General features: G+C 37.7%; 1 protein-coding gene across 3 annotated transcripts in view; it reads right to left on the bottom strand.

Moving 5' to 3' along the window:
- The window catches only part of FOCAD (focadhesin), a 381,816-nt gene that overhangs the window by 222,686 nt on the left and 136,490 nt on the right, over nucleotides 1-22,640 (bottom strand). For all 3 annotated transcript variants that reach the window (XM_078153058.1, XM_020973967.2, XM_020973969.1), the window contains exon 12: nucleotides 13-117. In XM_078153058.1, coding sequence (XP_078009184.1) covers nucleotides 13-117 — 105 coding nt within the window. The remainder of the gene's footprint in view (nucleotides 1-12; nucleotides 118-22,640) is intronic.

Here is a 22,640-nt window from a genome sequence, read left to right as displayed (position 1 = left end):
TAATATACTAACCTTATGTACACCCAAAGTAGGTAGAGTATATAAAATATGAATGTATGAAAGTGATTCCAGTGGTCTTCCAAGCTTGAACATCAAAACAGGGACGAGATTTGGTACCTAGAACAAATATAAAGGGTATTTTAACTATGCTACTTACCTAGATAATAATAGTACAAATGCCATTTTTCTTATCCCCAATGAATTGCAAGACAGAAATTAAATAATAAATTTTTATGTAAACTACTGAGAATATCAGTGTTGGCAAGTAATAAAACAGCACAATTAAATAACTTACTGCTAATGATTGTCCCATAACTCACTTCCTCCTCCCTCCTTTTCTCTTCCAGCTGAAAAACATTTATTGAGCAATTATTCACCTAATGATGCTCCAAGCTAATAAGAAAGGATTAATTCCAAAAGCCCTCAAGAAACTTACAATCTTATCATAGAACAAGTCTATGAATGAAATGAGCAGCTGGGAGGCTCAATGAACACAGAGCTGAACCTTAAGTCAGAAAGACTCATCTTCCTGAGTTCAAATCTGATCTCAGACTCTTTCTAGCTGTGTGACCCTGAACAAGTCACTTAATTCTGTCTGTCTCAATTTCCTCATCTGTAAGATGCACTGGAGAAGGATATGGCAAACCACTCCAGTATCTCTGCCAAGAAAACCCCAAAAGGGGTCACAAAGAATAGGAAATGACTGAACAACTAGCATAATCAATCAATAAAGGACTACTGTGTACTAGGCACTATCCTAGGCCCTAGGCATACAAGTACGAAGAATAATACAATTCCTACTCACAACGAGCTTACATTGTAATGGGGAGACAAGTACATAAAAAAATTAACAAGTACTTAGCATAAATACAGAGAACATGAATATAAAATGAATAAATACACAAATATCTGTTTTGTGTATTAACATGGAAGAGTTACATTCAAGATACTATGGGGGGGGGAGCTTGGCAGTGCAGTGGATAGAGCACCAGCCCTGGAGTCAGGAGGACCTGAGTTCAAATCCGGCCTCAGACTCATACCACTTACTAGCTGTGTGACTCTGGGCAAGTCACTTAACACCAACCGCCTTACCAAAAAAAAAAAAAAAAAAGATGCTATGAGAAGGAAAGCACTATCAGTTGGGGAAGTAGGAAAAGCTTCATATAGAAGACGGTATCTAATCTACACCTTCAAGGAAGAGAAGAACTCTATAAAGCGGAGATACAGAAATACATTCCAGGCAGTAATGTCCATCTCCATAAAATCTGGAGGTTGAACTGAATGATCCATAAGGTTCCTTCCAGCCCCAACACCTTATAGGTCTATTAATTAGAAGGCAACATAGCATATAATAAAGTACTAAATTGTGTGGTACAAACGGTAAGACAGCAATTCAGAAAAAGAAGTGGTTAAGCACCTCTTTCCCTCCCTGAACACATGCTAACAACTTAAACATGAGAAAAGTAAAACAGAAGTAACCAAATAATGTGTTTGTGATATTTTTAATAGATATTCCATTTTGCAAGCACTGATTGGATGAATAGGTTTTTGCCTACTTGTTAATTTTTTGTTTTTATTGTTATTACTCTCTGTGTTTGTCTGTCTTAGAAATCCATACTCCTGGAAAGCACAGCCAAGTATTTGATTCATTCCTTCCTAAGGGCCAAATAGAATACTAAACACTGAGCATTCATTCAGTAAGCATTTCTTAATGATGAGGATACATCATAGAAGAGTTTGATGTCATGGATTTAATGGCTACAACCTTACAAAGTATAAATTTGGGGAGGATTTATGCTTTTTCCACATCCAATAGAGTGATTATTGGAATAGAACTTCGACCACCTTCACTTTCAGCAATTGAAGACAAATTTTTTGTGTTGGATTCTCAATCCCCATTTTAATTAAAACCAAAGGTTACTATAGATTGCCTTCCCCCATGTCTCAATGAATTATCCTTCTTGAAAAAGCTTTACCAAGATACTCTGACAGACTCTTAATTCTAGAAAGGAAGTTTGGAAAATTTACTAGCATCTTATAAAACAATATATTTGGACTTGTAGCCTTTAAGCAAATATTTTAATTATACTTCGGGGAATGAAACAACAGATATCTTTCCTTAATGTGCTCATCTGAGAATATGGCTGGCGTTTCCCTTCTTTTGGCTAGGTTTTGTTGCTTTTTCTGTGTGTGTGTGTGTGTGTGTGTGTGTGTGTGTGTGTGTGTGTGTGCGCGCGGGGGGGTTTGGTAAAGTGGAGGCTGGGAAGACAGATCTGGGATACACATACATACATACATACATACATACATACATACATACACACACAAATAACTATATTCATAACCACCAAATCATCAATCCTACTACTAAATATATATTCCCTTCAATTATGTCAATTGACACAAGGGTCATTATAATATATTTATACATTTTTAATTCTATATTTTAAAAATTCACAATGGGACTCTGTGATAGCAAAAAACAAAACAAAACAAACTAGAAACAAAGCAAATGCCTATTTATTGCAAGACTACTGTGAAGATTATAGGAAAGGAATTTCATGAACTGATGAATGTGTGGGATTCAGAGAAATAGAGATCAGTATGAAATGACAGAGTGAAGAAAGTAGAACCAAGGCAATGACAACTATTTTTTCTTTATGATAAAGGGAAATAATGTTAAAAATTAATTAAAATTTTATTTTCTTTAAAAGAAAGCACATTCCTAGATCCACAATTTCCTTCACTATTAAGTAAGAAACTTAATAAATAGGAAAAAAAGTCATAAATATTTTAAATTCATGAACGCTATCTTACAGATAGGATGTATCTTGCAGGGGGGGCAGGGAGGGAAGAGAGGTATGTATGGTGGTGACAAGGCCAATACTGTGGGCCTGTGAAAAAGCTATGGAAAATGGAAAGGAGAAAGTACCATCTGTCCTACACTAGTATTCATAGGGGCTAGCAGCAGGATACCTGATAATACATTTCTTTCCAAAAACACATCTCCCTAGCATCCTCCTAAATCTTCTCAGAAAAACTTTTTATACTTCATCTGGATGAAATGTTCTCGGGGTAAAGGCATCAGGGTGTTTGGTAGATACAGCATGGCCAGAAAAAAATAGCCCACAGAGTAATAAATGGCTAACAAGGGTACCTACCTTCAGTAAAATATTTACTTTCAGGAAAAAAAAGAAAAAAACAATTGCAGGTTTCTCCCAAACCAGTCAGTGATCTGAGTAATTACTGTTTGAATACAGAGCTAACTTGGTTGAGTGTCCCTTGTATGACACCCAAGTGAGCTGGAGTGGGAGAGAGAGGCACTGAATTCTAATCCCATCCCTGCTGTTTACTAAGCTGTGAAACTTAGCAGGTCCTTACCTATCTTTTGGGCTGAGTTTCCTCTTTAGAAAAATGAAAAAAAAATTAGAGGTTTAGACTTGATCTTTATGTCCCTTCCAACAATAAATCCAAGATCCAAAAACCACACACACACACACACACACACACACCCCTTCATTTGTTACTCATTAAATGACAATAAAATATAGCCTCATTAAGAGAGCAATAAACAAACCTGGTCAGATAACTCTATTAACACAAAGACAATCACTCATAGAGTTGAGAGGAAATAATAAAGCAAGTTTCCAAAAGGTTTTCTTCAACATCTAATTATATTCTATTTTGAAATATAGTAAAATCTCAACTATCCCAAGTACTTAGTACAGTACTTGGCATATGGCAGGCAATAAGAGCTGACCACCTGATTAGCCAGGATGCAACTAACCAAAAGGGCTAATTAACTGAATTTTTTTCCCTGTATTTGGCTTTTAGGAGAATTAAATAATTTATGAAGAGAGGGGAAGGGAGAGGAGAGATGAGAAGAAAGGGTAGAGAGTGAGGGATCTTTTTTTCTTATTTTGATATGCATTATTTTTATATCACTTTTATTTCTGAAAACATCCCTCCTTTCTCCCTTTCCTATCAAGCCATTTCTTGGAACAAACATTAAAAAAGAAAGAAAAAGAAAAAGAGTTCAGCAAAACCAATCACACCAATTGTGTCTAGCTGTAAATGTAATATTTCACACCCATATCTCCCCATCTCTAGCAAAGAAGAGAGGCAGATGTATTGTCTCCTCTCCTCTTCGGGGACAAGCTCAGTCATTATCAGGGATTTGTTTTGCAAATACAACAACTTCAAGGGTAGGTACTAAGGTCAGTACAAAGACAGTCTAATTGCTCTTGCTTATTGGAGTCTATTATCCCACTGAATGGCATGTCCATGATCACAAAAATATTAAGTGTTTCAGAATGGATTCGAATTCAGATCTCCTCCCTCCAAATTTTGTAGACTATCTACTACTCCATAAGGATTTCTAAGATGCCTCAGATCTAAAATTCTGTAAGACTATGCTTGACAACAGAGCATGTAAATCCTAGCCCTCAGATCTTGTTAAAAGAAGCTATTTCAGTAAGATTCCTGTGGAAAGAGTATCTCCACATAAGCAATGCTAATTTTTCCTTAAGGGATGAGGACTAGATTTCACTGACAGAAGAAACACCAGGGTGAGGTAACTGTCTCTACAATTGCAGGTCAGGACTTTCTCTGCAGTTCATAGCATTAGAGATCTTAAAGTTGTCTAGAGTACTGAGAGGCCAACTGATTTTCCCAGGGTCATACAGAAGCATATGGAAGTTGAATGGAGGTCTTCCTGGCTTTAATGCTGGCTCTCTATCCACTAAGGCAACTAAACCTCTCCACTGAAACAATTCTCAAGATTTAATTGTCTCAAAGACAAAAGGGTGGTTGTGGTAACTTCCTGAAGTTAAAAAAAGCCAGGCCTCCCACAGTCACCTACTCCTCTTTCAGGTTTCTGGCTAGTAGACAGACCATCATGGGAAACACAAAAGCAAGGGAACTGCACCCAAACAGATCGATTCTGTATCCTTGCTGAATATCCTCTCCCTACCTGCTATGGCAAAGTAAACCTCTTTCTGTTACCTGTCAGATGTTCTATGAGTGTTCCAGTCTTGAACCTAAGCTAGCAGAAGAGTATGAGTGAAGCCTGGCCTATTACATCTAGAGATCTCATCAATATGGCACTCCTTCCACTGGCATAACCATAACCATCCATTTCTTCTTATCATATGAAATTCCTGTCAAACTCCATCCATAAATCTTCCACAAAATGCAAGAGAACTTCCTCTAGGTCATTTAATATTTTGTACACATCAGTGTAACATTCAGTCTACTCATCAGGTTTGGTTGGGTTATTTTTTCTTCTATTTTTTTAAAATTAGAAACGCAAATATAAACATGAGTATTTCAATACGAAAAGAAAAAGATACTGAATATAAAATAGTGAGTCACTATTATATACCAATTGTTGTGTACGTGTGTCTGTAAATTTAATACAACAGTACCCAAAATGCCCTGTCTCTGTCTCTGTGTGTGTCTGTGTCTCTGCCTCCTACTGAACTTTCTTCTGATATTTTCTGTGTATTTTTAAAATTGTTTCATTGGTGCTCCTTTCTTCTGTATCACTGTCACTACCATGAGTGTGCTAGAGTCAGCTCATACTGGTTCACAAAAATCTACTGTTAAATTTTCAGTCTGAGTAGTCTACCTTTGGAAATTGGCAAACACTACAAATGAGGGCTTGATTTATTTTTTAATAATTATTCTAGATCGAAGAAAGTGAGGGGGAAATGTTAATAATGTAGGTTAAACCTAAAAGGGTACTGTTTCAGAAAGCTGGATATTAACATTTAGCAGCACATCCTTGATCACTGCCTACCCACAATTCTCCTCTCAAAAAAAGGGGGGGGAAGGAAACAAGCCCTTCCTTGCTAAGGTTATACATTAGGTTTGCTTCATTCTTCACCTCTAGTCCATCACCTACAAGGAGCTGAAAAGCATGCTTTATCATGGGTCACAATTACTGCACTGATCAGATTTCTTAAGTCTTTCAAAGTTATTTTCCTTCATAATGCTGTAGTCAATGGATAAACTGTTTTCCCAATTCTGCTCTCTTCACTGAATTAGCTCATACAATTCTTCCTAGGGTTCTCTGAAACCACCTCTTTTGTCATTTATTATAGTGTAAAAATATTTCATTTTATTCATACACTACAATCTGTTCAACCATTCTTCAACTGATGGGCACCCTTTTTTTTTTTTCAATTCTTTGCTACAAAAGTGCTATGATAAATATTTTTGTACATATAAGCCTCAATACTTTTCCATTAATATGTGTGTGTATATGTATGTATATATATGTATATATATATATATCTCTTTGATGATATCTTTTATGCTACTGAGTTCACGCATTCTTGTTGCCATTGGTAATATACTAAAGCAATGGAAAGACACATGGTGGGCATCAACATATTACCAGGGATGACTTACATGAAATAAGTAGTATCAAAGGTATCACCCAAAGACACATAGTACTGGAATAAAGAATATAAGACAAAGGGACTGTGCTGTTCATTGAATGGCAGCCACATGGAATCAAGAGGAGAATATCAATATTAAAAGATATGTGGTAGGCTTTGGGTACAGGAAACAGCTTGAGCTCATTAAATGTGATGCGTAATTTCCCAAATGGAATCTAGTTCACTGTCCTTCCTCCTATTAAATTCTGGGTCCAACTCAATGACTATGTGCAGTGTCTGTCCAAGACACATGTACTAACAAACTATTACAATGGACACTGCATCCGAATATATGTGATAATATGGAAAATATTCAGTCTTCATAAAACTGGTTTGTCTTGGGTGGATTACTAGCCCAATCTCTACTGAGCAGTCAAAAATATCATTGTGGAACAACTTATGACCACATAAGTTGATTAACTAGATGTTTATGCCATATCTAGGTCTGCCCATAAGTTTATACATCATTCATGGAGAAAAAACTTCAACCAGAAGTTAAGTGGGTTTTAGTCCCAGCTCTGCAAGCAATCAGGCAAACCACTAATCCTCTTTGGACCATAATACTCCCCATAAAACGAGGGAGTTAGACTAGATGATCTCTAACATATTCTTCAGGTCTTATCCTATAGCTATGTTTCCCCAAAGATAAGGAATTACTGACACATTCTTTAAAGTTCTCAGTTGCTTTACAGAGGAACTGGACATAATAACCTCTAAGATCTCTTCTAGTTCTCTTTTGTTAGGGGGGAGGGGAGCAGGGGACGGGGGACAGGGAACAGAGAGAGAGAAGAGGTCCCTGTTTGTGATTTTATTATTATGGGAAATACCCAGTGAGCAAACTTCCTCTACTAATTCAGACTGGAAACTACTCTGTAACTTTTAAATTTAGAGACAAACATATAAACCATAACCCCAAAATGTAAAGGTTTGTTTTTTCATTATTAACTGCTAAACTAGAAAGAGAACAATAAAGGAATTTATTATATTACCTATGAAAGGGTTTAAAAACAATGAATATTTAAAGAACATCTATTATGTGTGAGACATTTGTTCCACAAAACCAACATCCCCATCCTACAGGATGCTAAGCTAGCAAAATCCTCAAAAATTTATATTGGTTAATCTCTGTTACAGGAAATACTGGGACACCAGAGATTCCAAACTAATGTTGGCATGCCTCGAATAATAGCTAATTTGTTTTCAGCACTGTTCAATACAACAAAATTAAAAATAGTATGAGTCCCTCTTTTTAAATCACCGCAATAAGTCCAACAGAGCTTTCAGACTGATCTTAGTATTCAGAATCCTATTCACATAACATAGGAATATATTCTTCTGTTTGACTTATGATATTCAATCATGGGGGCTGACCACTTCCAGGCAAAAGGCAAAGAATCAGGTCAAGAGTTAAGCTCCTTTAAGGACCCATATTTCTCCAGCTCTCAAAATAGATTTCCTTTAGCAGAACATGGCATACACATGGTTCAATTGAGATATGCCTGGAGAGGAAGGTGGCAACTAGTTATCATTCATGCTGAAAGGCATAAATATTTAAACTAAAGCATTACAAAAAAAATTGTTTCATTTGTACAACAGAGAACAGCTAAAATATACTTCTGGCTGCTCATTACTGAGAACTTTATTATGCTTTCAATCCTGGCCCACTTTACAGAATAAACCAATGCTCAATACAGCCTAATTTGAAGGGCAAATAATGGCAGGACTGGTCCAGGTACTTAGAAATGCTAAATGTTTGGGTAAATCTTACACTGGCTTTTGAACAGTCTCAAAAAGCAGACATGAAGATTCATTAGCTCTTAGCACATAGGAACCAGCTCAGAAGGCAGCCAAGTGAGTTGCCTAGCAACAGTGTATTTTGCATCTCTCCTTATCCCCAAAGATGCAGCAGCAGCAGCAGCTAGGTCAAGCCTCTCATTAGCAACCTGACAAAGGGCTTCTTGCTCTCATTTTATAAAATTATTTGTATTTTTAAATGAAGCTCAAGAATCTAGGTATTATTAACAACAATTACTATCATTGCTCCATTCCTTCCTCCTCTCAAGACCCACTTCAGTAAATAAGTTTTAATGCATATAGCAAACTGTTTACCTGTAACGAAAGCAGCCCCTGCCAAACCCAGCAGGATTTATATGACTATTCACATTTCTCTAACTGTTTTGTGTCTTTTCAGGTATATAATAATGAACCTATGGGGGGGAGGGGAGGGCAGGGGAAGAGATAGAGATGCTGGAATAAAATGACAATAAGAAAAAAAATCAGCTTTATCAAAAAACAAACCCACAAATATGAATTTAAATCTTTCCAGAATTTTTTTCCAAATTAGTTGTTATACCATGACTATTCCCTCTCCTCCTCCAATCAAAAAAAGGGGGGGGGGAGTAACAGAAGAGACTCATAGTCAAGATACAAACAGACACTAGAGAGCTAATAGACTGCAGCCAAATAGGTTTGCAGTTTATAACGAAAGTAATCTATTGGCAAGGAAATTCAGTTCCCAATTTAATAACCATGTTACAGAGCTGCACCTCAGATCAATACCAATTCATTCACCTCTGTAAAGATTCCTTCAAGTATGTACTCTGTGAAAAGCTTGCATTCTGTTAGATATAAAATATTTTAATATGATAATTCCCCCTAACCTAAACCCAAACACTCTTAAAATATACAATGAAAAATTAAAAAGAAAAATAGTTTTAATCTAATACCATAAAAGTGTTTAAGATCAAGACTGACCCTACCCTAGTGTCTGGAAGGAAGGAAGAAACAGAAAGAGAGAAAGAGAGAAAGAGAGAGAGAGAGAGAGAGACAGAAGTAATAAATACACCATCAACACTCTCTCAAGAGAACATACTACAACTAAACACCCCAGCCAGCAACAGCATTAATAGATGCAGATAAGCATGGTGTCATGAGAAACATTTCAAGGCAATTTTCATCAAGCCAAATCAAATGTGATGGATTTTTCTAACTTGACTTCTACCTGAAGAGAACAATGCAAACAATTAGTTCCCTTTTTTTTTCTTCCTCACTCTTTACACACTGAAAAATAGCAGAAAATGAATCTTCAGAAGGATTTTCCAGAAGGGTATCATTTACCACTAAAATATTTCATTTCAGAAGTTGAAACACTATAAAAGGGGTGAATGTCCTCCAGAGCCTCTAGTAATGGTAATACATCTTCTGTTACTATTCATAAGTGATCTCCCAGTGAGATGATTTAATTCACACACACACACCACCACCCTCCTTGCCCCCCAGCCTCTTGCTTATAGTAGGGTTGGCTTCACACACAATGTAATAACAATTTTTGCACAACAAGACAATTCATTCGATTAACGATACAGTGGGACTGTATTAAGGTTTTTGTGAATAGCATGTACCACTGCCTCTTCAGCAAGTTTGATTTAAACCAAACTAATAAATGTATGCATGATCATGTATACACTTTTCCATCTTTAAAAAATAAAATAATTCCACGACTTTCTTCTGGAATGTTGCTGCCTGGGACTTACACATCCCTTAAGTCAAAAAGATAACTAAGAACTGTGTAAGGATCATCACGTGTTGTGAGCCATGATCGGTCTCTGCTAGACAACAGAGACAGGTATATTGCACATACTCCCAAATGGTTTAAATGAAATCCCATTAGTGTCTTGAGGGGGAAAAATGAAGAGGGACAAAATAGACCAAACTGGTTATTGTGATTAGTTTTCTGCCTCACAACATTTCAACAATGCACCATTAATTATAAAGAGAATCCAGTGCCTGCCTAGAAAGGTTATTCCTGGTGTTGAAATGTATACTACTGTTTAGAAAGCCAAGAAGGACTCAGACAATTTGAGAAGGGAAAACAATGCAAAGGTGTGAAATGATATAAGGCTACCTAGCACAACAGTATCCATGGTTAAAAATAATTATAATAATAGCAAAAATAACAACGGGAAGCAGCTTAGTACAATGGGGAAAACACTAGCTTTGGAGTCATGGGTTCAAATCCCACCTCTGAGCTTAGGACCTGGGGTACCCTGGGCAAGACACTTGAGGCCTCAGTTTCTTTATCCATAAAATGAGGGAACTGGATGAGATGGCCAAGTTGTCTTCCAGTTCCAAAATGATGATGCTATAATCTATTGACATGTATATAGCACTTTAAGGTGTGCTAAGTGATTTATATTTGAGCCTCCAGCAGCCCAGTGAAGTTGATGCTTCAGTTATCAATAGCTTTAATTTATAGACGAAGAAACTGACTAAAAGTCTTTCTCAGTTGAAGTCACAGAACTAGTAGATGTATACGGTGAGATTCAAAACCAGGTGTCCCTGATTCTATCCACTATGCTACTAATTAATGAAACAGCAACGTGAAGCTCAATAAAATACCCACAAAAACCAAAAGCCATCCATTTTCAAGTACTTGTCTCTTTCCAGAGACAATTTACCTTCTTAGCTGATTAGATTAGTACAGTTAAATGGTCCCAAAATCCTTCATAAAAGCTAGAGGACTTTACTTGGCAATTCTTAACACCTTGAGTCTTAAACCATCTATATCTCTGATGATTCTCTGCAAATACCTAACTACTCGGTCCATACAACCTTAAATTACAGTAGGAAACCTGACTCTTCTCACTTTTTGAACCTTGCCAAGATTTTCATCAATAGAGTGAAATAACAAAGAATTCAGATGGCCATGGGGGCTTCAGAGTACTCCTTCAGGGGTAGAAAGTCTGTTGTAATCACGCATCCCTCCTTGAAAGACTTCTTTCTCTTTAACCTAGGACACTGAGTAGTTGCCCAGTAAATACTAGTTGAAGTGGATTGGTTAGCACCAAACATTCCTGAAGGAACTCTGAGCTATGGGATACAGTGATTTCAATAATCCCTTCTTTGCAACAAAGGGGCCAGGAGGCATGCCTCTTGAATTCAATCAGTCCCATGAGATTCCTATATAACTGTGCTTTAAGATACATACATACATCTTAAACTCCTGCAACCAAGGAGTAGCTTTGTGGACACACAACTAATTAGAAGACATACCAAAATCTTTTTTTTTAGGGGGGGCACCCCAGGGAACAGGAGGAGAAGAAGAGGAAGGGTCTAGGGAAATAACTCAGAAAGGGGATGAATAACGACAGGGACATGATTACATGGTTATAAGGAAAATGGAAAACTCCCTCTACCATTGCAAATTGGAAATTTGTCCAAAACTTGGTCTTAGCTACAGAAGCTTTTAATCTTAGTTTTTTCATGGACCCTTCGGGCAATCTGGCAAACCCTATGGATCCCTTTGCAGAACAAGCTATTTAAATGCATAAAATACATGTTTACAAAGGAAACCAATTATATTGAAATATAGTAGTTATCAAAGTATTTTTTAAAACAATTTTACTGGCACCAAGAACCTCTGTCTTAGACAGTCACCCAGGGCATAATATGCCCCTAGGGTCACAAAGCCAATATGTGACCCAGGGAGGACTTGAACAAAGATCCTCCTAATTCCAGAAGCTGGCTTTTTATCCACCATGAAACAAGGCCTTTCCAGGAATGAAATGCAAAGACAAAAAGGTGCTGACTGGATGTGAGCAGTCAAAAACAACAACTGAATATTCGCCATTTACCAGTTACTTAACTATAGGGAATTATAAAAAAGAAAATTGGTTGCTGGCTACTCAAAAGACGATCAAACATCATTATCGCTAAAAGACATTTGCTGAGCCCTCAATGTATATAAATGTATATGTTCTATGGGTTCAGGGGCCCAGTCTAGTCAGGTTAAGATGGCCAGAGCTTAGCACCTGGCACACTGTAGGTGCTTAATAAATGCTTACCAACTTACTGACTTCATGAACAGCTGCAGAAGAGCCTAGTTTTCCCACATGTACTCCCTCCCCAAAAAAAGATATATAACAAAATAATAAAAAGATATAAAACAAACATAAAACCAAATAACAGTCAAGAAATCCAAAGAAAAACTGTAATGAGGGCCTCCTCTCATCCAGCTCTGTATTGCCTAAAAAAAGAAAGCAAGACACCTGTGGGCACTGGGAAACAGGTCCCATCAGAAAAGCCAGTGAAAGCACTGGTAAAAATGTGGCAAGCTTCCCAGTGAATGGACAAGAGACTCTTCAGAGGCACAAGAAGCTTGAAGCAATTATTACCTTGGGCAAAAAGCCCAGAGTACTCTGATGAAGAAGCTCCAGAGGGGTCAGAAATCCATACTACTCTGACAGCTCTCAGCAGCAGTAGTGGGGCCAGGAGTCAGCAGGGCTCAAAACAAGATACCCAAAGGACAGGAAGTTCACAGTACCCTAACCCTAAATACAAGATAGATTCCTAATGATACAGCAGGGGCTGAAATGTGCCAAGCTTCTAAGTACACATGAGACAGAGAAAATGGAAGCCAGGGGTAAGAACGCAGGAAAGCAATGTTAGGACCACATACACAGGAGCTCTGGGGAGGGAAAAAATGAAAGTATAATAGCAAAGAATGGGAGGCAGAAAACCTTGCCCAAGTAACAAACTCTCTGATGATTAGATTGGACTAAACAAAAATCAAGAATCTAAGAATCAAGAAGAAACATTCAAACAAAATCAAAATATGGAAGAAGAAAAAACAGGAGAATCAAGGACAAGACACAGAGACCACAAAAAAGGAGGAAATCAAAAAGTTTTGGTCATCTACATGATCACAGAAAGATCAACACAATGAAACTTGAAGTGGGTCCAACAATACAAAAAAGTTTACACACAATAAATATAACAAATGGCAGAAAAGGTTCATCAATGGAGCTTACTGAAGCTCTATCCTCATTGCAAAAGTAGAAAGTGACTGATTTAGATATCGCTTCAAATGCTGCAGAATGGTACATGAATTACTAGCAAGATACTTTATCTGCTTCCTCTCAGACCCCACTTTTCTTTATTTTCTCTTTTTAAATTTTTATTTATTTTTAATTCATGGAATAAAACCAGCATTTCCACAACATACTATAATAAAAAAGGATGATTGAACATGAAAACTCTAAATCTATTATGTACAACTCGTATTCCTTTTAAATATATAATAAAGTTATCATGTAAATTTCTTTTTTCCTTCCCCTGCCATGATTTACCATTGGACACAAATATGTATACATATGTGTGTGTGTGTATGCATGCATGTATATGTGTGTGTATGCGTGTGTGTGTGTGTGTGTGTGTGTGTGTGTGTGTGTGTGTGTGTGTGTAAAATCATTCTATTTATACTTCATTCCCCACTTTTCTTAGGAGATATCACATATTTATTGTCCAAAGGTAAGAACACAAGTAACCCTTCCAAACATAAGCAAATTATGTGTTTGTGTATATTATAAAAAGCATTCACAGCACATAACAATCAAAATAAATTTGTGAACTCATGCATGAAAAAAATATATAGGACAATGAGCTAAGTGCATCAAAAAACAACCTAGAATCAATTTTCTAATTGTTGAACAATCTACTCAAAAGTAATTTCATATACATATTGCCTCTGTCTATATGAAAAACTGTTGTCTCTTTAAAACATGCCACCAATCAATCAACAATAAGTAATAAGTGCCCACTATGCGACAGGACTTATACTAGTTTGTTAGAGATGTAAAAGCAATAAATTAAATGATTCTGCCTCTCAAGATATGTATGAATGTATACGAATATTGTTGTTTTTCAGCCATTTCAGTCATATCCAACTCTTTGGGACCCCAATCGGGATGTTTTTTGGCAAAGATACTGGAGTGGTTTGCCATTTCCATCTTCAGTTGATTTGACAGATGAGAAAACTGAGGAAAACTGGGTTAAATGACTTGCCCTGGGTCACAGAGCTAGTAAGTGTCAGAAGACAGATATGAACTCAGCAAGAGGAATCTTCTTGGGGCAGCTAGGTGGCACAGTGGATAGAGCACTGACCCTGAAGTCAGGAGGACCTCAGTTCAAATTCAGCCTCAAACCAAACACTTGACTCTTACTAGCTGTGTGACCCTGGGCAAGTCGCTTAACCCCAATTGCCTAAATAAAAAAAATAAATTAAAAAAAATTTTAAAAAAAAGGAGTCTTCCTGACTCCAGGCTCTGCACTCTTTCCACTGAGCCACCTAGCTGCCCGTGTATATGCACACAGACTGAATTAAAATATCAGAATAAACATGTAAAAGTAATAATAATAAAATGCAAAGTAATTAATGATACTAAGCACTGGGGAATTTGGAAAGGCATAGTTTAGTAAGTGATATGTGAGCAGCATCTTGAGGAAAGTTATGGAGGTGAAGGTGAGGATAAGAATACAATAGAAGCAGATGGGGGAGGAGGGACAAGCAAATACCACAAAAGGATGGAGATGCAGGAGAGAGCGCCATACTTGAGGAATAGCTAGAAAATCAATTTAGCTGGACTGTAAAATTCACAAAGCAATAATGAATAATGAGGCAAGAAAGAAAACTGTAACCAAGTTATGAAGGCCAATAAAAACCAAACAGAAAAGTTTATGTTCAGTGCTAGAGGCAACAGAGAGCCAGAGGAGTTTATTAGGTAGGGGAGAGAAATGGTTAGCTCTACAGTGAAGATTTGCACACTTTGGCAGCTATGCAGAGAATGGACTGGTGTTGGGAAGAGATGAGGTAAAGAGACCAATTAAGGGGCCATTACAGTAACCCAGGTAAGAGGTAATGAGGGTTTGATCCTAGGTGCTAGCTATAAGAATAGAGAAAAGTCAGATGCAAGACATCTTGGGACGACAAAAAGGGGAAGACTTGACGACTGATTAAGTAAATGAGGCAAAGGAGAGTAAAAAGTCAACAGTAATGCCAAAGTTACCAATCTAAAAGACCGGAAGAATAAAAGTAGACTCAAAAGAAACAGAGAAGTTTGGAAGACAGATCAGTTTTGAGGAAAAGATAATGGGATTTTGTTTTGGACATGCTGAGTTTAAGATGTATAGAGGACAGCCAGGCTGCAATGTGCGATGGGCAACGGGAGCTCATGAGAAATACTGAGACTAGAATAGGGCTGTGAGAATCATCTAGAGAGGATGATTAAACTGAAGGGAGCTGATGAGGAAAAAAACAAAGAAAAGAGAACTCGGGCCAGCCTTGAGGTACACCCACAGTTAGTGGTCATGACATGGAGAGACTGAGAAGAATAGTTATGTGGCTAAGAAGAAAACTAACTGAAACTGCTCTCTCCAAAATTCTCAGTATGTTACTCATGATTCCTTAAAGGCCAAATTCAGTGGCTTTTTCTTGATCCTCAAACTTCTTCATCCTATCTCCTCCTGGGATTTTCTCTGGGTCATCAAAACACTGTTACCTCTTGGTTCTCCTCCTACCTGACTGACCACTCCATCTTAACCCCTCTGCTTGATCATCATCGGTGTCATGCTTACTAATCATAGGTATTCTTCAAGCCTTTTTCTTGAGCTTTCTTCTTTTTTCACTCTATATTAATTATTTTGATGATTTTGTCAGCTCCCATGGGTGTGATTATATCTATGCAAATGATTTCCAGATCTATACACCCAGTCCTGTTTTCTTTCCTGAATTCGAATCCCACATCAACTTTCTTTTGAACACTTGGAACTGAGTGTCCCTAAGGCATTTCAAATTCAACATATCCAAAACAAAACTCTTTATCTTTTTTCCCAAAATTGCCACTTCTTCCCAACTTACGAAGAGAATGAGAGCCTTTTGATCACTCAGAGGAAAGATGGAAGGACAGAAGCAAGTTAGGACAGAAGGAAAAATGGAAGGGAAAAGAGGGGAGGACAGGAGGACAGGGAAGGAGGAAGAAGAAAAAGGAAGAGGAGGGGAAAGGGGAAGGGTAGATTCAAAGATGACTAAAGTTGTGAGCCTGGGTAACAGGGAAGATGGTGGTATACATAACAGTACACAAAAACTTTCTCCCTCCCATCCTTTCTCTTTCCTTTCTTCTTTCTTCCCTCCCTTCCTTCATTCCTCTGAGTGATCAGAAGACTTCAGGTTCTAATCACCTGATCAGGCCTAATACCTGCTGGCCCCTCCTCTTACAGAAGTAGGAAGAGGTATAATAAAGGTAAACTAGGGTCTGCTGCCTATTGTCTTCCTCTGGTGTATGTGTATGTATATGTGTATGTGTATGTGTATGTGTATGTGTATGTGTATGTGTATGTGTATGTGTATGTGTATGTGCATATGGGAATGGAGAACCAGTATATGAGAAAATACAACCTAGATTATATGGGGGGGAAGGGGAGGTTGTGAGTGTTAGTCTTACTATTTCCAATTAGGATTTGTGAATTATAGTTTTCAGTGGGTTAATCAGTCAATAATCAAACAATCAAATCTATAAGCATTTCTCAAGTAACTATTATATGCACTAGAACTGAGAGGGATTGGGAAAAACTTCCTGTAAATGGGAATTTAGCTGGAACTTAAAGAAAGCCAGGGAGGTAAGGAAGAAGGCAAGCATTCCAGGCATGGAGTACAGCCAGGGAAAATGCCTGGAGATGGGAAAATTAAATTATTGATCCTGTATTTCATATTACATTTCACTCTGTAATTAATTCTGTTCTGTAACTCTATTCTATATCTGATGTAAAAACCCAAGCCTTTTTTTTTGTCTCTGTGTAGAAGCTCATGAGTTCAAAAGTTCAGTCTCCCTCTCTCAAGTTAGATGCAAAGGTTTAAGCTCCCCATAATCACTGTTAATTAAAGAAAAACTCTGAGCTAAGTTTAAGAGGTTCAATACTCTAATGAAACACTTTAATTCTAAGGGAACTGTTATCTCAGCACCACGTGCAAATCACTTTGCGCCAAAGAAGCTTGTTATCCCTCCTAACTCCAGCTCCTAAGAAACTCCATATCTGTGTGCTATCCTTCAGGCCTGACAAGCTGTCCTTGTACCCTCTTAGCCTCAATGTTGCAGGAGGGGAGACGAGGGGAGACGAGGGGAGACCAGGGGAGGGAAGGGGAGGGGAGGGGAGGGGAGACAAAATAATTTTTTAAAGGTCTTATCTCATTCCCAGTTATTTGCCAGTCTGCTGCACTGGTCTACTATCAGTGACTTCAAGATGCAGCTGGGCCACATAAATTCACAAAGCATTCCTTTAAAGCAGAGAAGGGTAGTGTGGGTCCTTTGTTTGTATAAACTCTTTACCTTAATGTAACCAGTCATGATCCCTCACCTCCATGATGCTGCCAATTCCATAACCAATGATAGTGATTTCTGTCCTGTTCTTTGTTCCAGGCTTATAAAAATGAGCTGTATCTTCAATTCTGGGCCTTTGGCTAGAAATTGAGCCACTGACTTCTTTATTATCAGGTAGTGCCCCTGTTAATAAAGGTTATCTTGCTCAGAGAGAAACTTGCTTCAGTCTACCTTTTTGTTGAATTTCCTTTCAGTCAAAGACAAGAGACAAGAGTGCCTAGTGGTAGAGTACACTCTAGGTTTTTGAGGGAAATGTTTTGTTACTACAATTCTTTCAATGGTATCTCAGCAAATGCCTTTATTTTAAGCTAACTATTTCTACTGGCTGACCAGTAAAGGTAAGCACTTCAGTTGGGGCTCATGAGCCTTAATAACTGCAGACCCAAAGAAAATTTTGAACCTGACATAACCTCGTCAGGGGATACAACCTATGAGTAAAATTGGAAGGAGGTATAACATATACAGTGTCCTGGTGGCTTTGTTATATTGAGTAAATGTTTTGAATTAGAACCCCAAAACAAATTATTCTTTTATTCTAGCTATATCTTCATAGCACTTTTAATAATTTTTCTGCTTTTTTTTTTATTTCCAACCCCAACAGGATATTATGTTCTTCCTAAAAGAAACCATTCCTTTGTGGAATACACTTATACTCAGTAAATAGTTTCAAGAATGACTACCTCAGAAATGGAAATACAGACAATTCTTGCTTTCCATCTATGTAAAGAGATTTTTACATAATGAAAATTTGCCAGTGGACTTGGGGAAAGAAAAGTATGAAGAATGGGGTGTGGAGGAAGGGGGCTGGTACATGGTTCAAGGACATGAAGGACCAGGACCAACAAGTGAAAATAGGAGAAGGAACTTGCACAATGGGGGCCTGACCAGAACCAAGAGGAAGAAGAGGGGGAAAAGGGGGCCATACAAAAGAGCTGGACACAGACAAGTGAGGACTGGTGACATGCAGGGGACAGAGACAAGACACTTGGTACCCACAGCTGGACAGAAGACAGACACATGCCAGCCAGATACTGGACAAAGGTCTCTTCTCTGGGGGCCTGAGGTCTCAAGCCAAACACCTGATTCTACTGCCCCAGTGGTGGTGGGTGGTCTCTCCCTGCATCACTTCCAGGTTTTGGGGTTGTTGTTGTTGTTTTGTGGGGGAGCCCACAGTACACCAAGTAAAGCAGAGGAGCAGAGAGAAAGAACACAGTACTGTACAGTACAGTTAACATAGGTTTTTTTTTTAAAATGCAGATTTCTTTCAGAATTCTTTCCATGAAGTCAAATTTGTATATCTGTCTATAAACAAAACCTTGTTTCTATAGCCTTTAAAAAGCCAAGATTCCTTTTCTGGCTATTTCAGCTGCTTATATCTGAAATGACTTTCCAATCCAGTCTCCAAGATCATTTGTCCATTCTTGAAGCAACATTATTTCTTTCAGCAAGCATGGCTTCTTTTTTAGTGTGAAGTTCCTCAGCAAAAAAGAAAGTTATCTTTGTTTTTGTCATCTTTCCTCAATAACAATATGGGTTTTTATTCAGGTCAGGCCTAGCACCCTCTTCAATACCACTGGTTAACCTTTTTAAATGATGATCTAAATTTTTTTTTTATTTACTGAATGTTATTTTCTCAAGATAAATTAAAATATTCTTTCCTTGCTAACAGTTGAGTTTAGATCATATCTAAATCCTGTCACAGAATATAAGTTATCTAGAAAAATCAGTCTAATGCTCATGTAACATACATACTCAAAAATCATAATGCTGTCACCAAACGATTTAGATTTGAAGAACATGACAGCACTGACTTATAATAAGTTAAAACTGAACAACATGCCTGAGTACATTTAATCCAGAAAAGTGATAACAAACATGGGCATACCATTTCATGATTATGCAAACAATACATAAGAGAGTCAGCTGGTTGCTTGGAATCCAAAGCAATTGCCTTCTTTATATATTTTCCCATTTCAGAGCCACAAAAGCAAATTTGTTTTGTTTTGTTTTGTTTTTAATCTCAATGAAGACCTCAAGCAAAGACATGTAAAAGCAATAGAGAAGGGAATTGTTCCAAATTCCCAGGACACCCATTCCTGCCAAAAGGGTTCACAGATATCTGTTTTAAATTAATACCCCATAAGACCTTTCAAAAACATCTGCCAACTGCAGATTCCAGGGAGAGAAGCGGCCCCATTTTGAGGAATTATTTAGTTACTGTCATCACTTAAAACTGTATGTGTTACAAACTGGTTTTCTATTTCAGAGAGGAGGGGGGAACTATATTAGGGACCAGATGTAAGACATTAAAGTTCTATGTTTTGTTCTCCTTGCACTATGGGAATTCAAAGCTGCTACTTTGATATTTCATCTTTTCTATGCTTTATATTTGGGGGAAAAAATTAACCACAAAATCAGTAGGCTCACAATTTAAACCTAACAAAGCCAAGTTAGAATTAATCATAAAAAAAAATAAAAGGACCGTGCAAAAGGGAATTTAGTTGATGATTTAAGTGTGAAGATATAGAGGGTTTAAGGAGTTCTTAACCTTTTTGCATGTCCTGGGCCCCAGTGAAGTCTGGTGAATATATGTAAAATAAAATACACAGGATTTCAAAGGAAATCAAACACTAGTAAAATGAAGATGTATTTTTCCCCCATTCAAGTTCACAGACTCATTGAAATCTAAGAACAATCCTTGGACCCCTAGCGTAAGAACCCTTAATTTAGAAGAATATAATCATCACACTTTTGTGCTATAAGTTCAACATAAATGATGGTAACACACTTAATAACTTTCTAAGAGGGGTTTACATCTTTTATAGTTTTATATCCAGTTATTCTAGCAACAACCCTGTAATGTATCACAAGACAGAAACACAAATAGATAACTCTTCCAAGAACCCACAGGCAATCTATGGTAGGATACGAAAAGCTGAGGAATCATAACACCTTCTCAAGTCTTTCAAACTGACTATCTAGAGATTCCAAATACTCACTTATCTATGATATTCTCAGTGTGAGCATTACCACCAACCATGTAGATGCAACTCGAGGTTTTTAATAGATTAAGAGAGAGTCCCTGAAACCCCCACATACAGCTCTGGCAGGTTCTCCCTGCTGTTAGTGCTTTCCCCTCTGAGATTAGAATCCATCTTCTGTCTGTCTGTCTGTCTGTCTGTCTGTCTCTCTCTCTCTCTCTCTCTCTCTCTCTCTCTCTCTCTCTGTGTATGCATGTGTGTGTATCTTGTAGGCATCTAGTTATTTTCATGCTTGTCTCTCATTAGAATATGAGCTCCTTGAGAGCAGCCTACATGTGCTATTGTTTTTACCTCCGGTGCTTAGCACAGTGCCAAGTTCAATAGTAAGCACTGAACAAATGTTTTGTTTGTTGACTGACTGACACAGACTATCTGTATGGCCCTAGGCAAGTCATTTTACCTCATACGCTTCAGGCAGATATCTAAAACTATAACTTATAGAAGAAACAGTCTCTCACAAGCAGGACTTTTCTTACCTAGATTAATGAAATTACAGATCCAGTCCCAGAATTCCTATAATTTTCAACAAAAAATTCAATTCTATGAACAAAAGTCATTAAGTTGCCATAATCCCTACCCAAAGGAAGTTGAATTTCACTAACAAAATAAGAATTTTTTTTAAAGGAGAAAGGGAAATCACAGCGGACAGGAGCAACCTCAAATGGATCAGTAATCTCATCAATTTAGGTGTTTCCTCCCTGCTTCTCCTTTTTGACTCATGGCCAAGTTTTCCAACTTATTCACCAGGAAGATTTTATTCAGAGTGCTAGGATTCCACCCGATATTGAGAAGATACCAAGAACTCCTGTGCTTCACTTCCATATCCCATCCAGCCAGACCATGTGCTTGTGGTCCCTCCCCACCTAGACCAGCACCTTTCACACACTGATCTGGAACTCCCCACCCTGAACTCTAGAATCCATGCCAGAAGACCAAGGGATGTTAACCCACTCATTTTAGTAGCTCCCAAACTAGGTCCCACCCTATCTGATCAGTGATTAAATGAGAGCAAACTAACCCATTCAGCGCATTATGTCACCTGGCTGACCCTAGACAACAGACCATGCTCTATCTTCACATTCCATCAAGCCATCCAGCCAAGTCATCTCGCCATATATCTCTCTGTGCCACCATGTGGCACAAACCCTTTCAACCCAACCTTTTCAACCAGCCTCAAATACTTTCAACCCAACATTCTGGGTACAGTATTTAAAAAAAAAAAGAGTAGTGCCATTATTAATGATATAGATCAATAACGTATAATAATAATCTCTGTGACTTCTCAGACCAAAACTAGTTTCACTAGCCACAACAACCCTATATGTGCTATTTTCTCCTCTTAAGATGCAAATTTCTTGAGGGAAGCGACTGTCTCTCTTTTTTTATATTTGTATCCTCAGCCCTAACTAAGCACAGTGCCTGGCACATCATAAGCTTAAAAGCACTTTTTAATTCATTCATTGCTCTATTTTCCAGCCTGCTCATATCTAAAAGCATCCCTCCATTTTCTTCAGTGTGATATTCACTCTTAATTCTTCTTCAACTACGCGAGTTCCACACAACAACAGTAAAACATTAATATTAAAAAGTTAAGCATTTGTTAACTGGAACAAGTTTGTAGCAATTAAATGAACTTAGCAACTCTTCTTGATGTAGCCACCATCCCCCAAATCCTTTTATCAGATCATAACTTTTTTTCCAAAGGCTTACTAGACCCAGTCTTTATCTCTACTGAGATGACTTGAACTATATCTTCCCTAAGTACTCTCCTTCGCTGTCATCCCTACTTGAACATCACTCGTCCTAGTTTTCTACCCTTGACATCATAGCTAACCAGTTCAATTTTACCCTCTACTCTTGAGCGCTTTGCCTTATCATCCTATTGATGCTTGCAGCTTGTAGAAAACTAAAGCTATATATTATTCCAACCTCCTATCTCCTAGATT

Source organism: Phascolarctos cinereus, unplaced genomic scaffold (assembly GCF_003287225.1).
Source record: "Phascolarctos cinereus isolate Bilbo 61053 unplaced genomic scaffold, phaCin_HiC Scaffold_4;HRSCAF=312, whole genome shotgun sequence".
Lineage (NCBI taxonomy): Eukaryota > Metazoa > Chordata > Mammalia > Diprotodontia > Phascolarctidae > Phascolarctos > Phascolarctos cinereus.
This window is presented reverse-complemented; position numbering and strand designations above follow the sequence as displayed.